Here is a 17,724-nt window from a genome sequence, read left to right on the forward strand (position 1 = left end):
TATATAATACAGGGCTGATATTATTATTATTATTATTGTTAAAGTAATGTAAGGTCTTGGTGGGTAAATTATAGACGTTTATTGGTACATGGGTTTCCAAGGATATTGCGTTTTCTATTACAAATTTAACGGATTCTTGGCGAGATTTTCAACAATCTCCTTTCTTCATAACATAGACTGCATATTTCAGTATTAGTAAGAAACTCAACTTCATGATCGCTGCTAATACCATTTTTATTCCCGATACAGAACCAAAATGATCCCGAAATATACAAATACTGAACCCAACAACAATTTCATTTGCTTTTCTCATACATAATTATTATGATAATTTTATAATACAAACATTATGAGAGAACAAAAAGCGATCAATATTACGGAGTTCCCCACGTACTAACAAACATTTCTTAGAATTTGTCAGGTCGAACTGTCAAGCACCGACCGCATCGAGGGTTGGTGCAAATGCGTTTCAAAACTACCCCCCGAGTGATGAGTAATGCGGGAAAACCGTTTTGTCACGCAGCTACGTCGACGCGACCGTGATTGCGCCCGGTGACCCCATTTCGCATTGTGTTGTTTTATTTTTGTCTGTAATATTTAAGAAACGCCGATTGTCGATTAACTCATAATAAATGTGTTTTCTGTTTTGCCTCGTTGTTGTTTGATTCGCACGCTTGGTAGACACGTGGGCTTACATTCAGGTATTTTATCGATTATATGGTTTCAATTGAGGTAAATGTCATCAGGATTTGTTTGATAGTATGGGTAGGGTTTTGATTTAGTTTCTGTGATATGTTTGGTTCTAAGATTGATTTGGAACAAATGTTCAATGATAATACAAAAATCTATTTTAAACCTTTTCCCTTTATTTTCCGGGTATTCGCCTATGTTATAGAGATAGTTAACAAAATTTATGGCGCGCGTCGTTTAAGGCGTCTCCTTGAGAGCAGTTCGAACCACGGACTATTATGGGCGTCCGTAAAAGGATCAAAGTGAAGGAAATCCATGTTCGAAAAGCTCAAATGGCGCTGGTCAGGGCCCTTACGGATGTGATGGAGCGTGGACCAAATTCCAGAATGTCTAACATGGACTCGGACTAAAGGAAGGTCGCGTGATGATACGACAGATTTGGAGAGTGAATGTATTTTTGGAAATACCCTGATAAGAGTAATCCAAGAATGGATGCGTAGGACGACGGCGAATTGTCCCGAGGTTGATTTGTAATCGACTTTCTTCTGATAAATTAAATAATTATAGTTATCATAAAGTCGCACGTATTTTTTGTGCTTCTACATCCTTGATTGGGGGTATAATAAATAATATTAAATGAATGACTTCGCTCGCGGTGCCGTCCATATGAAAGTTCTTTTTTGTACAAGTCCCAATTTGATCTTTCCAGCAAAATAGTCCATATTTTATTTCAGAATTTCATCTATCATTCTGGCAAACTTCATTCAGTATATAAACATTTTTAGAACCTTTCATAATAATATTAGAATTATCGGTATTCTAAGGACAACGCCCCCAAATGCTGATTATTAATTCTCCATAGTTTTTATGAGAGCAGTACAACGGGAAATGTTGATAAACAAACGCACATTTTAGCACATGGCCGCGTGCGGTGTCGTGAATTCATTTCGTGAGTGCCACCGCGAGATGTTATCTAAGATATTTGTAATTTAAATCGGTGCGACCGTGTACGATGTAGACAAAGCGAATGGTTTATCAATGGCATTGATTTTATTCATACTTGTATAGACTAGTTGGTGCGCGCCACTTTGTTCATTACAGAAATAATTTCATATCATATGCAGAACAACTTCTCTAGTTTCTTCAAAATCTGAATGACGCAAATAGTGGCGTATAGAAGACAAACATTTTTGCTAGGAACCTTCGCGGATGTACGCAGAATAACTTCAAAGGTTCATAACAAGAAGATGCCTCTCCCAGTGGCCGTCCTTAGCAGAGATTCGTATCCCGTTAGTGGGTTGCCCTTAGCATGGTCAATTCATTTCAAAGGGTTGCGAGCGCCTAAAGCGATCACCCGAAAGTCTGGTATGTTTGTATAAGCCGATCCTTGTCAGGCTCAAAAACGTATGCCATGTTAAAAAAAAGAATGTCTTAGAACGCATAGAGGACAAACAAATACAATATTATTATATAGTTAATAATCCGCACGTTCAATGAGAACGGTGCGTGGAATTGAAATTCCCCGCGCGGTGGCCGTCAAACGCGGACGGATGGGTGTCCATTGTGTGTGCCATTGTTGGGCTGGGTGAAAGTGTCGCTGCGTTGTTTTCATATCTGTTATGGTGACCGTTCGCGTGAGACGTGATTAGTTTTTACATATATTATTATGAATCGGAAAGTTTGTCCCGAAGACCTGTCATAGATGGGCAATCCGATGGGTTAACCCGGCGGTTGGGTAATCCGAGATTGCCCGATAATTCGAGCTTTTCCAATCTCTACTTGACATCATACAATTGTCTAGATTTTGTTCAAGTCTAGTGTCCTTGGTGTGTCGGATGTCGTAGTTAAAAAAAACAACAAGATTCCTCAAGATCTAGACGCGGAACAAATATTTGTTTTCCATTAGCGCGATGGAGTTGTGCCATACGCTTGTCGCAAGCTATCCGTAGTTTATCGAGTTTGTCGTGTTTATAAAACTAGGATTTACGGAATAGTAATGTTATTAAGTTGAATTTAATATTTTTGTTATACATCAAGATGTCACAAGTATATCATTTGGGGTCTAATGTGCATGTATCTACATAATGACTTAAGGTTACAGACCTTAATTGAGATGACCCCAGTAATCGGGCCCTATTTGATGAGCGATGACATTATCCTCGTATTAATGAATACAATTATTTATTTTGAAGAATTGTAAAATAATTATCTGATAGAACCTAATTTACTGAAAAACCTCAAGCAGTGTTACAATGGCTGCTGACGGTCTTAAGTCGTGTACATATGAGCTAAAAGATGCGCTTTTGTAAGTGAAATATATTTGTAAAAATAGATTATCAGGTCATCAAATCATCGTAGTTTTGTAAGGCTACTAACAATATTTACTATGAAAAACGTGAGATACAATTATTATGTTAAGTAGCCAAGGACAGTGTAGGTGTGATAATTAACTAACAATTTGTTTAAACAGACGCTCGAGTTACACAATTTGCTAATAATGAATATTGGTTTTATTGATTGTGACCTATTGAAAGATTATTTACTTATTAAACATTCCATAAAGGTACTTACAATGGTAATTTACATACATTTTCTATTATTGGTTAATCAAAACTTGATAATGATATCAGAATCGGCTTCCGCAGTCAGTAATGTAGTGAATGATGAAGTCTGTTATCAAGTGTTTTGAAGGTCGACTTCCACCAAAATAATTAATGTTAGTGTGATCTGCTATTAATGGTTTCGGGTCTGGGTTTTGTAAGATTGAACTGACTGTGATGACTGTGGTCATGTGGTGACAGACGATAGTTTAGTTGGAAGTGGAACGGACTACGGAGACGATAGCCTGCAGGTTCAAAACTTAAAGGCACGCATATCTGAATTTTCTCACAAATATTATGGGTTTATTACTTGTAAATAATCGCTTTCTTTAACGTTGAAGAAAAATATCGTGAGGCAACCTGCATACATGAGAAGTTCTCTGTAAGAATTTCAAAAGTACGTGAACTTTGCCAACCTGCGCTACGTCAGCGTGGTAGACTAAGGCCTGAAAATCTTGTCAGTAGTGCGCAGTATGTAATACAGCTCTGGTATTAAAGGTCCCAAGTAGTTCTTAAGAGGCATGACGCTATTATTGGACCTTAGTGTGGGAATGGTCCCACTTATACGCCTACAATATAGATTGTGAATCTCCTCTAGGTATATTTATTTATTTCATTATGTGAGCTGTACTAGACTCATCATATTTTATGGGGGAAATTATTAAGGTGGGGCGGAATGAAGACCGCTAATGACTTATAGCTTAATTATCGTTTTAGTTATTACCACACTTTCCTAGAAAGTGTTAATTAAACGTTTTATAATGAAAATTACAATCACTGATGGCCATATTTTGTTTTGCGGTTTCCAAGTATTTTATCTATTTTGATAAAGGCCTTCGTGGCCAATATTCGGTTACGATTGTTCCAGTTCTATCATTTTTATTTTGCCCTTGGCTAGATCGTTGTTTTGTCGGAAACTTGCGAAGGACGTTCCAATAACTATGATAATAAAAATCGTGTTCCTTTGTAAGTTTTAGAAGCGACGTAACTGTGTGCTACAAAAAGTGTTTTTCGTAAAAAACAAAGTCTATTTGTAATGAAAATGAGTCGTTTCCGTCGGTATTTTTTGCGGGTTTGCTTTTTGAACATTTTTTGAAGCATTCGAAGATGTTTGTTCATGAAATATAATTTTGATATGAATGGTTGATATTCTTTTTGTAGCACTGCTTCTTACGATCATTGTTTAACTAAAGTCCACTCCTAATATACCAGTTTTAAAGTGAACTGAGAGAATGATTTAGGGTTCCACGTATCCCGCCTATCATTACACTATTCCAGATCTGTGAGTTAGGTCTTGTGTCCTGCCTTCCATTATACTATTCCAGATCCTTAAGTACATCAATTAGAGAAGAAAATAATATAAATATAATTTTAAATAGAAAGATACAAGCATGAATGGCCTTTTCCAAAGTATCGTCGTCGCGGCCTCAAACTCTACCTAGACAAGTTGTAATTGTTATAAGCGATTCTATTTCTAGCATCGATAACGCACGATAGCACGGTAAATGTAAAATAAACAATAAACTATTTATAACGTGCCATCTAGGTGCATTATAATTTTTTATTAAGTTTTCGCGAGTCAAAGTTTATCTTAGTTGCAGTATCTACGAATCTGACTTTATCTGATAGTGAATGTTGAAAAGGAAACAAATCGAAACGTTTCATAATCTACATTTCTTTATCATCCCTACAAAAGAAATTACCAACAGCTTTGATCTTCAATGCTCTGTTCCTTTCATCTCGGTATTAGCCATGGTTCGAAGGTTGCATCAGCAAATAACAATCAATTTGCAATTTATAAATAAATGACAATTTGTCCTGAAACGCCCATTATTTTTATGTTAATCGCAGTGCAATTAACATCCATTGTGTAATGTCAGGTACGGACGATAAAAATGTTTTAAAACAATTTCCAAAGTCACGTTATCTTTTATATTTATTGCAATCATTTGTTTGTATAGTTTTTCTGTTTATATATTGTTAAAATTTATTATAAATTGTATTTTGATGATATTCATTTGTAAACGTATTTATGAATGTTTCATTCATACGGTTACTAATACAAGGTCTTTGTCGATTTTTATATAGATCTGATTTAATCATCGATCTTGATGTTTACTAAAAATTACCACGGATCTCCTCTACTACGGAGAGGGCTTAGGCCTTAGCCCCCCATATTTACGTTTGTTATTTGGTAAATAAACAAAATAATCATGTTCTTGCACTTGACAGTTCATTAATTATAGTAAGACCTCTACTGTGCCCTTGATTACTCAGAATACGGGTAGGTGTTTCGGCAGTCTTGTTTGTTAGCACTGTTTAGGCTCAACAATTTCGAGTATCCGACTTATTACCAATGGGTAATAACTTTAGGAGCACGAATTTGTATTATAACTATGTCTGTGATTGACTATAATAATAAAATCTTCTTTTCTCTTTCCAGCCAATCAACAACGCGGATTTCGTGGTGCCGGTTGAGATCGATGGCGCCGTGCACCAGGTGTACGTTCTGAAGCGGCCGCACGTCGACGAGTTCCTGCGGCGGTGCGGCGAGCTGTACGAGTGCGTGCTGTTCACAGCCTCGCTGGCGAAGTACGCGGACCCCGTCGCGGATCTGTTGGACAGGTGAGAGGGAAGATGTGCGTGTGAGTGAGATGGTTGGAGGTTTGTCAGCTACTTTAAAGAGTTGATTGTTGAAAATAGGGGTGTGTTTGGTGATAGGTATTGGTGTTGAAGATTAAGAACTACTAATATATAACATGACAAGAAGTTGCATTAGGGTAAGGAATGACTGGCTGACAGCTGCAACTTGGTTACAAATCCAAATGCAAATATTACATTAGGCAATTATTATGTACTACTTTGTTCCTAGTAATTGCGTTTTAAATTTGCCCTTAACCGAACGAATCGATAAGCGAAATGCCGCGAATTACGTATAAAACGCGTAATATGACAAGTGAATTACAAATACCTAATAAGTTGTATAACATTTGATTTACATGGGAGAAAAACATTCCGTCACCAACTATTTGCCTTATAGATCCGAAATCTTACTGCGGTATTGGTATACTCAGCATAAACTACAGTAGCGAAGGGTCCGTATAACCCGATTCCTGTTGGCTTTCCTTTCGTAATTTATCTACTCTAATGTGTCAATTCTCTTTATTTTAAAGGTGTTTGTTTTTTACATATATATTCTTAAAATAACATGCATATAAAATAATAAAAATAAATTATGACCCTCCGATAGCGAAGCTCAAGACCCAAGCCACCGGCGGTTAGGGATTCAAAGTGAGGAATCTCCTCACAATGCGCGCCGTGTCCAGCAATACTGCCTTCTAGAACTGTCCTCCGATCCAATTGAGAGCTTCCGAAGATGTTGGTCGAAGCTCGTTGGTATCAACCCATGCGCAGAAACGACAATCGGGACAGTAATTGTAGAGTCCACATCCCATGTATGTCAGTAACCTCATGTACCAAGTCTAATTATCATTACGATTTCCAGACTGCATATATATTTTGCGTAGGGCTCCCTTTCAGAAAATTTCACCCTTCGCCACCGATAAGCTAGTAAGAAGGAACCCGTCTCCTTAGCAACAGGCACCACTTTAATCCGGCCAGCGGCGCCGCACTGTTATGTTAATCACGGTGTCAATTCAATTAATTGACGCAATTGGGTCGGTGGACAGTGCGTCAGTTGTCGACGCTATGGGGCGAGCGTTGATGGCCGTCATGTGACGAAATGTGCAATGAAACCAGGTAGTCCATTGAAATGTTACATTTTTTAGGCCCTACCTTGCGTATTTTAGAGGACGCAATTTTATTTTTTTGAAGTGTAGGGGGGGTCAGTCTAAAGCTAAAACCAAGTTTGTGGGGTCGCCACCCTTGTCCCACGGCCGCCATCTTGAAAATAGGGGTTGAAATGTTTTTACGATGTATCTCTTAAACTATTTATATGACAAAAAAATGTATAAACATTTTTTGTAGCAAATTAAATTCTCTACAACTTTGATCTAGTAACTTTTGTCGTAGAAATATAAATAAAAAAGTTATAAGCGAAAATGTTAAGAAATTCAATGTTAAGCAATGTCCATTGCAACGTCATCAGAACGTGTATTTATAAGGTTCATAATACTTTTTTTTGTACTCTCATTAATACCCAAATACCCAAGGGATCATTAGGGAACAAAAGAACATCTGCCTGCTATTATTATTATTATTTCTAACCTCTCTTATTGTAAGAATAGCTGATAATATTGTGTTGAAGTTGTCGTTCAACTTATATCTTTTAGTTGTGCTACATATTTCTGTACGTGCGGATGTATTTTATTCTGTCTTTAATTGTGAAGACGATTTCGAATGATTTTAGACACGATTTTAACTTTAGTGAAAACTACTTTTTTTATTAGCATTTTGACTTTTAAAAGACTTTTAAAAGTCAAATGCTAATAAATAACTTACGATAACTTCAACACAATATTATCAGCTATTCTTACAATAAGAGAGGTTAGAAATAATAATAGCAGGCAGATGTTCTTTTGTTCCCTAATGGTCCGTTAGGTATTTGGGTATTAATGAGAGTACAAAAAAAGTATTATGAACCTTATAAACACACGTTCTGATGACGTTGCAATGGACATTGCTTAACATTGAATTTCTTAACATTTTTGCTTATAATTTTTTTATTTATAGTTCGACGACAAAAGTTACTAGACCAAAGTTGTAGAGAATTTAATTTGCTACAAAAAATGTTTATACATTTTTTTGTTCAGATAAATAGTTTAAGAGATACATAGTAAAACCATTTCAACCCCTATTTTCAAGATGGCGGCCGTGGGACAAGGGTGGCGACCCCACAAACTTGGTTTTAGCTTTACACTGACCCCCCCTACACTTCTAAAAAATAAAATTGCGTCCTCTAAAAAACGCAACCCCAAATGTAACTTTTCAATGGACTAAGGGCCCTTGTTCTGTATGATAGTGTAAACGCGTAACGCGGCCGTGTCATGTTATCTTCGTGAAATGTGCGTGGAATGGTATTCTGCAAGCCAATTTCTATAGTCCTAAACGTGATGCGTTATGTTACGCACTGTTAAAATAACGTACGGGATAGAGAATAAGGCCCCAGGCGCATTGGGAGTTACGGTATCAATGTGTTCGTTCGTTTGTATGAGACGTTATGGCAAGCAATTGAGGAAGATTTTTTATAATGATTTCTTATATTAGACATTAAAATTAAACTATTTTTCGGATTTTATCTCGGTTTTTATATTTTAATTGTCCCCCCAAGACTACGAAGGCTGCAAAGATTTCAAAACGTCGGGAGAAAATTGAAATATGAAAAACTGCGATAAAATCCGAAGATTATTGTTTTAAGACTTTGTATGTCAATGGTTGCATTCTGATAAGAACAGAGAACCTTAAAGACCCAAATTTACTGAGATATTTGTAATTTTTGTCTCGTCTATTTATGGGTAAATTTGTTTGTACATTTGTGTTGGTCAACTTAGAGCTAAAACTGAAACATCTATTAGGTTGCCTTTAGCGGTCTTGACTTAGAGATCGATGATGGGAAAGTCATTGTACAAAAAAAAAACATAGGGATGCGGTCATATATGATCATTATATCCGGGCTGTGTTTCACTTAGAGGCATCAGGAAAATGACGCCGACGTCACAGGCGCGTCATCTCAGGGAAAAAACAAGTACCCTCATTACGTCAACTGATTGTTGGCAAATATTATGCGTAGCATTGTCACCTTATCGCGGTCTAGGCGGTTCGTAGAATATATTTACGTATACTACATAATATATTTGTGCTGCTATCAATTCATTTATAAAATAAATTGTTTTATTAAGTCAGTGAGTCCATAGCTGTATGTACAATATTTTTTTATTTATACATATACAGAGAAGTATATAAGCGGTCTACATTGATATGGATACAACTATTGCAATATCAGCAATTTTATTAAGTTCCGGACTCAGTTTGAGATTGGTATTCATTCTGTTGGCACAGTTGCGTTACATTACTTCCTATTCGCAGTCTATAGATCATTGATCACGATTTCCAATAGCCAATAGACGTACAAAAGGGTACTATACCCATTATTTAATTCAGTAGGATGACGTCATCATGTAAATAAATATTGTGCCCGTATTCCTAACTTTAATAGGATCCTGCACACATGATTAACATGAACATATACGCCTTTAATTCCCGATGGGGTAGGCAGAGGTGCAACCAGGGCACCCACTTTTTGCCATGTGTGGTCCGGTCCATGATGTGATTGGGGGCGAGCCTATCGCCGTATTGGGCTCATATGTATGGAATATCAGATATGTCGCAATTTTAGAACTAAGGTGACCTAACTCAAAAAAGACGATTTGTCGGCAACGAATAAAAAAGCCTTGAAAACAATATAGAAGGCAGTGAATTGGGCGGTCGTCGAAAGTGAGAATCTCTGTTTGTATTCTTTAATTTTGTCTTTTTTTTGTGATGGGGGTTATAGAGCATGCTTTGGAAGTTCCTTTTTTTAACAAAACCAGAAAATATATAAATATTGATTCAGGTCACTTCAGTTCTCAGGGTGCGATGTACGGAATACAAAAATTATGTTACGATGAAAACATTTTAGTGCGATCAAGATTATCGTTTCATGTAAGGCATTCTATGGCCTTTACTGTACTAGAAGGTTTTTAAAAGTAAGCTGATAGCGAGCTATGCTTGCCAATTCTTGACGTCTTGATCGCAATTCACGATAGATTAAAAATCGACGCGATCGTGAGGTAATGATATCTCAGTTCTGTGTCAATGTTATAAAATTCTATAATGAAATATCTTTACATTTTCTTGTGTACAATTAATAGGATTAATATTTCGAAACCAGATGGCCATGGTTCAGCTGTCTTCTGTTTAGTAATGCCATGTTTGAAAAAAAAAAACTAATTGATTAATAATATTGTTGATGGCAAAACATTTAAAAAACCATTCTCATAACACAATGTTAAAATGTTTTATTATGTTAATTCGCGATATGCTAACTGTTATGTTATGTAAATTGAGGCGAACCCAAATATGGTGAAACATTCTGATACCTTACTAATGTTCGGATTTATAACCTTTATTGTTTTTATTTGAGTGTAAAAAAATCTTTATTATGAGAATTTGCTTAATGATTAAGTAGGTAATTTTGTAAATTGAGCAATCTATATCCGTTAGTATATTGATAGTTGAAAGGTTAATTGACTTATTTTTTTTTAAATTAAAAAAAAAAAACAAAAAAATCTGATTTTAAATATGTATGAAACTTAGTATCGAAAAAAAAATTCCCTGAAGTCAATTAGTGATAGGATCCAAAGAAGTTTGCTACAAATAAATTAATAAGACTTTATACGAAAATGACGTCATACGAAATTTACAAACACGTTGATCCTCCTTCGAATTGTTATCAGCTTTAGTAATCATAATTTTCTGAAAAAGAAATCGTCTCATTATTACTCGTAAGCGATATGACGCATTACGTCTTTTTTTTTCCTTCCAAGGGGTAAGCATGTTTGGCCAGTCTTATACTTACAGGGTTATTTTAATAATGCGGTAAATGCTCATAAATAAAAACCACATACCCGTTTTTATCTTTGCTAAAATTGTGCCAAAAAATTATCGGATGAATAACGAATATTTTAACAAAAAATCCCAGTTCTATGTTTCTTTTTAATTATTTTGTAGTTTAAGGCGAATATGGCGTGTGCGTGAGTGTATTTCTGATTGAATATGCGATATTGCTGCTGCAACGAATTTTCTAAGAGTTAGAATTAGGGCGTGTTAAATTAAAATTACATTTTATGATTTTACAATAGTCACTTTTATTTCTTTGCATTTATCAAATGTTTATACTCCATATAAAATGTAACACAAAAAGTTTGATTAAAATCTGGTAAAAAATTTACATGTTATAAGCCTTTGAATATCGGTAGAAGTGGTACTTTTCAAGAGACGAGAAAAGAAGCGCAATACGCGCACATGACGTCATCGGGAATGACGATGCGTGCGAAAGAATGAGAGGGAGCGATATCACCACTGCGTGCCTTCTCCTGCACATTTCCTTATTTGAAATATAATTGACTGAAAAATTTCTTAACAAATTTTAATGCAGTTTTCACAGGAAGCATTCTGTTTCGCACCATTTCTACATATAGAATAATATACAAAATAAAACATAGAATAAATACGTTATTGTGACAATTGCGACGTGTTACAGATGGGGTGTGTTCCGCGCGCGGTTGTTCCGCGACAGCTGCGTGTTCCACCGCGGCAACTACGTGAAGGACCTGAACAGCCTCGGCCGCGACCTGCGGCGCGTCGTCATCGTCGACAACTCGCCCGCCTCCTACATATTCCATCCGGACAATGCTGTGAGTGTAAACCTAAGATGTTTTTATTATATAGATACGTTGTCCGAGCTCAATACTGGCAAGACGAAAGCAAGGTAATTGCCCGGCATTGACTTAGTCAACCTTCAACCACTGTCGCGGCTAGTCGGCTTACTAACTTTTTGTATTTTTATAAATAAAATGCCTTCCTGTGTTTTTGGACGATGTACTATTTATACTGCATCCGTGAATAAAAAAAACGTTTCATTTCATATGTTAGTAATAAGTATACATTACCTATTTAACTTATTTTTAACTAATAAATGGATTTTATTCGACTGTCATGGCGACCAGAGACCAATAAACTAGATGGCCACGATGATCAGCTTTGTTTACCTGGCAGCTTGCTGTTTGTTCAGCTTTGTTTATCTGATTGCCAACTAGATTCAAGTTGTATCTCAATATTAGCCAATCACAACGGCCTTGTGTCTATGCACTGCGAAAGCTGCCGTCAGCACTGAAAAACACGGAGATAAATAACGTTTATGAATACGGGTGTCTAACTCTTAACCAAGGATAGTCATGAAGCTTAGTGTCAGAATGTAAACTAATCTTAGTTATTTTCTGATAATTAATTTTTAGGGTGTCACAATTTGTGGCCTGAAGGATAACCAAAATTTAGGTATTTATTAATTGAAGTAAGTTATTTCTCAAAGTGCAAAGTTTTGGTATTGTATTCATTTCAACACACTTCGTTATGGCATCTAGGAAAATATGTAGAAACTCTTATTATGATTACCATTCTGTTCGAGAAAGCTTTGTACAATTATATTATTTTACTACAAATCAAACAACTATCGTTGATACCTAGATGCGAACTTATGTATTGAATAAATAAAGTCCTATTGTAAACTAACTCGGTATATAGATAAGGAGACAATGAAGCTTACCTACGAAGTGGCAATGTACTGTGTTTCAAGTGTCTATTCAATGATAATGACCAATGAGAAATTATCCGCTTTATTGCCAAGCCACTTAGTACCATATGTTTGCATTAATAATTAAAATGTGTTACATATCATTGAAATTTGAAATATATTAAACAGGATTCTGTGTATGAAAATCTAAAATGTTGATACAAGTTAAAATATGGTGTGAGAAAAATATAGTTTGAAAAAATTGTGTTAGGTATTATTATCGAAAAATTAATAAATATACTTTGATGAGAATAACATCCATTAAATAGTGGAGAAATACTGTTATTTTGTTATGTTATACCCGTGCGAAGCCAGAGCGGGCCGCTATGTTTTTATATACAACGTTCACAGTTTTTCTGTAGTGTATTTAGTATCAGCATTGCACCCGTGCGAAGCCGGGGCGGGTCGCTAGTTATTAATAAAAATAATGTACGTTTGTTATTTGCAGGTACCTGTCGCGTCATGGTTCGACGACATGACAGATTCAGAACTGTTGGACTTGATACCGTTTTTCGAGAAACTGAGCAAGGTGGACAGTGTGTACACAGTGTTGCGAAACTCCAACCACCCGTACAACCCGACGCAGGGCTCGCCCCCCACATAGCCCCCCCTTAACGTGGACTTCGTCTTAAGTGCCAATTTTGCCTTCTGGGTAGTGAGGACATTATTTGTACCTATAGTACCCAATGTACCTATTGTACACGTTAGGTATAGTTTAAGCGATACCGCATGATGGATTTGTGATGTTTTTTTTATTATTTGATATATTATTTAATCGCCTCCGCCGTTGAGCTTGTAATGTGTTCCACTAACGTGATTTGTTTGTACCTCCTATCGACGTTTATATCGTGCTCGGGATCAAATACGATAAGTTAGGTAGTCGATAACATAAATAACGTTCGCTAGTGTCGTGTCGTATATCGATAAGCCGGCACTCCGCTTTGATCGATGTGAAAGCGTGAGTCGTCGCGCTGGCCGACGCGAGTGCTGCACCGAACGTTGAAACATCGACTCGATAAACGCCCTCATTTCTCGAACTTACGAATGTTATAGACTCGCATAATCACGAATTCTAAAATTCGACTGGTAACAGTAGATGTGATGTGATGCACTAGGTGTTGTGTGTAAATATTTTTATATAAGGATGTTAGACGACGTCGATGGAATCATGGTTAAGAAACGATATCTATAGCGGTGTACATATATATTTTACATATATGAATTACATTAAGGATCGATAAAGCTTACACTTGGTGGATAGTGTCGCGTTCGTACGCCAGTGGCAATGGTTTGAATTTAGATTCTTATGCGTTCTAGACGATAGGTTTGTGTAACGACGATAATTTTATTAATATAATATAACTTATACGTATTTTTATAACTTTTTTTCAAATCACATAACATTATTTTTAAGTACACTTTTTTTAAACAAATTTACTATTGACTCGTTTTTATAAAATTAATTATATTTCTATGAAACAAAGTCAAACTAATTTCAAACCCTTGCGACCTCAGCGTGTGTTAAGGTTTGTGCACACTAGACGATGTATAGTATTATCCACGTACGTACATAATGTATCATAAAAATAACTTTATTGTGTACATACCTTAATTTTTTTTTATCGTATACTATAATTATTTCCTTTAAGTAATCATTGGTGACAATAATAAGTCAATCGCATCAGTGTCATATGAGTTGTTTTAATTATAAATAAATTAATTAATAATGATACGTTTTTAAGAAATACAACACGGGTGAAAGTGGTGTCAGAGCGACTCGATGTCCATGTATTATTATTTAAACCTGCCCAATGGGGAAGAATGCTGTTGTCTTAAACTGCACGTTTACTCCGCGGATGTAATACAATTTATTGGAATCGTATATAGAAAAAACTTATGTCTTAACAGTTTCATTTCGACAGCCTTTTTCTTTGTGCGAGCAAATATTTAATAGTCGAACATAAATGTAATAAAAATCATCATCTCAGTATTAAATTAGCTTTGTAGTATTTGATGCCATTTTACACGAATTATATCGCTATGAAATGATATGAGAAAAATATTTTTATGAGACGATATTTTAAAATATTTGTTAATTAACTCGATATCGAGCATTACTATCGACTACGCGTTATGGCGGATGAATCGAACGGTCAACATTTTTTTTAATAAAATATATCTTAAGAAATCACTAAAATCTATTGGACATTTAACGCTCCGTAGCGAGATTATTGCATTTAAGGGAATTGAAATTAATTTTCGACTAAAGCATTGCCTTTTTTATCGATGTCGATAAATGTTTTCGCAAAAATTAACCTTCGCCTTAAGTGTAGTCGTATTTTAACGAAAGCGGAAATTTGAAAAAGAATATTATACCTGTAACAAATTTATTTAGGAAACGATTAAATTAGGTAATATTATGAAATGGTGCTTACAGTATTAGTTGATTAAGCAGCTCGAAATATTGACTGTCGGGGTGAGTTTAAAGTACTGGTAACGCACATTTTGGCTCAGAAAATCGACAAAACTAAAATGAACAAAAAAATATTGAATTTTAACAAGCTAATCGGCAAGATTTTCTCGTTTAAATTGACTTAACATTGACAATTATTTATTTTAATTGCATAGCAAAAAGGTTTTATTGTTTCTACAAATTGTTTTTTTAGTGATTTTTAAACGATATCAATCTATTTTGTTGGTGGGCGTGTAAATAAGATGTTTTATTAACTTAAAAAATAATAAAAATGAAAAATGGATGATTTATTTTAGATGAAAACGAAAATCTGTTTTTAATTTTTGGTAACATACGTGTCTGTTATTTAGTGACTACTCCACGTATGTACATAATTTACATATATTTTAATAGATATAAATTAAATTTAGATGTATCGTTGTTGTTAGATGAGAAGCACTTGAATCATAAACCGCGAGCGGACACCGAGATTCTATTATTTGACGAATTTACCCAATACGTTTCATATTGAAATCCTATTTTAAAGACTATTATAAGTTCGTTCGTACTTGCAGACATAATGTTCAGTTTAAATACTCGTTAAACAGATTGTTTTGAAATTTCTGTTATGTCATATAGGTCACGCAAGTATCGATAAAGTCGATAAAACGTACGGGCCTATGCGAGAATACAAAAATATACAACTCCTTCCAAATTCTTATGAAATATTTTGTTATTGATTTGCTTTAAATATACTAAAATGATACTTTTAAGCTCGTCATACAACTTGAAATGTTTTGGATATGATGTCGGCGGGTACGAACGAACCCTTCTATACTTGAGTGGACTCCAAATGTGTTTATTGCATTATCACCCATAGACCACTGTAGACGGCATTTATTTATAAGCATTAACATAGAGTTTAGGATGTTATAGTAATATATGCGTTGATTTCTATAGAGAATAAGCATTATGTTGTTTGAACAATGTGTTTTTTTAAACAATATTTAAATTTAGGCATACTAAGTCTCCCTGTGACCTTGATTTGTCTACTTTTAATATATCTACTATCGTCCAGCAAAGTTATTTAGATTATATTGTTAATTTTTATTTATAAATTAATGCATGCAATAAAATTTGAATGATATTTTGCTATTAATGTCTTATTGGCGGAAGAATTTTTTATGCCTAACATTCGAGCTTGCTGGTGTGGCCATGATCGTGTTGTGTTGGTTCAAATCGATATGCGATAAGTCTCTGTTAAACAAAAATATTTCTATAAGATAATACAATATACGATATTTATCAAGATAGCAATATCAAAACTAGAAATTGATGTACTCTACAAGCACACACAATATTTTATTCAATGGATTTTGTTTAAAATATTCTATCTTTTTATATCATATTTCTTTCGTATATTACTTATCCACATTTGATTTCTACCAACACAAAAGAGTTCTAAGTATTGTGCCATTATGGCCGGATGGCTGTAGCCTTAGGACAAATGTAATTGGCTTTTAGACCTTTTTGATTCGTTGTTGTATTATTAATTTCAAGTTTTTTTTGTAATGTAACTTAACATTGGTGTATAAGGTATACTTATGAGGTGGAATTAGTGATTTTTAACGCAATAAATATGTTTTTTAATTAAACATTTACGAGCTTAATCCTTTTGTTGATGTTTTGTGTGGCTAAAAAGGCACTGTAATGCAGGGGAACGCATTCCGTGTGTAATTTATCGAGCTATGTGCAATAGTGGTGATGTAAAATATGTTTTTTGACTACTTAATTTTATCGATATATTCAAAATCGATAGATCGGGAAAATGTATCGATACATCGAGGAAATCTATCGATAAAAAACTATCTTGTCTTTGTCTGACATTAATAAAGTTCCTTTGTGTTACGCTACCTTTTAGTCTCGCTAATGTTTGTTCTGTCCGTTTTGTTGTCTCGGTGCTTGTTAGATAGAGGTTGATGGAACTCGGTAAAGACGTAAATTTGATCCACTCAAAATTATCTTAAACCTATTACGTTGAAACTGCTGATTTCATTGTTACGTGACGTAAAAAATTGCTCTGTAGTGGTATTTTTAGACTTAATCTTCCTGTAATTATATTTCTATTAAAACTAAATGACTCAGTAAATATTGTTTTATGGAATCCAGCTGCATTCATTTCTTTATTTCAAATGTGCTACCGTGCTGAGTGCTAACTAGATTTTTTCAGAATTTAAAATTATTTTTGGCTCTCTGTTATCGAAGGCTAGGTTTTATGGAACTATGCCTTTGATTTAGGCTGAGTTTTACTAATCTCGCGATTACTGAAACGTAATAGATTACTAAAATAGTTTGACTATAACAAATCAATAGACACCTCTATAATGAGAATAAAATACGTAGACAAAAGACGGCAAATTTCAAAGAGACTTACATTTTTCTAAAGTATTTCCATCTAAGACTTCGCCCGACTAATTTCCTTCCCAGCTATGGTAAACAAAGTACAAAACACAGCTGGACACACGCGAACAAACAGAAAAGTTAAGGCGATACCTCAAGGTCCATTTTCATACATTTTGTTTCGGCTTTAATCTGGGTAACTAAACAAGTATTGGCAAGTAAAGAATTTAAAT

General features: G+C 34.9%; 1 protein-coding gene across 1 annotated transcript in view; it reads left to right on the forward strand.

Annotated features, from left to right (window-relative positions):
* LOC115456284 (carboxy-terminal domain RNA polymerase II polypeptide A small phosphatase 1) overlaps positions 1–17,259 on the forward strand; it is a 41,969-nt gene extending 24,710 nt beyond the window's left edge. Inside the window, exons 3-5 of the mRNA XM_030185289.2 lie at positions 5,734–5,915; positions 11,551–11,704; positions 13,088–17,259. Coding sequence (XP_030041149.1) covers positions 5,734–5,915; positions 11,551–11,704; positions 13,088–13,243 — 492 coding nt within the window. The 3' untranslated portion in view covers positions 13,244–17,259. The remainder of the gene's footprint in view (positions 1–5,733; positions 5,916–11,550; positions 11,705–13,087) is intronic.
* Positions 17,260–17,724: the final 465 nt, after the last annotated feature.

Source organism: Manduca sexta, chromosome 23 (assembly GCF_014839805.1).
Source record: "Manduca sexta isolate Smith_Timp_Sample1 chromosome 23, JHU_Msex_v1.0, whole genome shotgun sequence".
Taxonomy (NCBI): Eukaryota; Metazoa; Arthropoda; class Insecta; order Lepidoptera; family Sphingidae; genus Manduca; species Manduca sexta.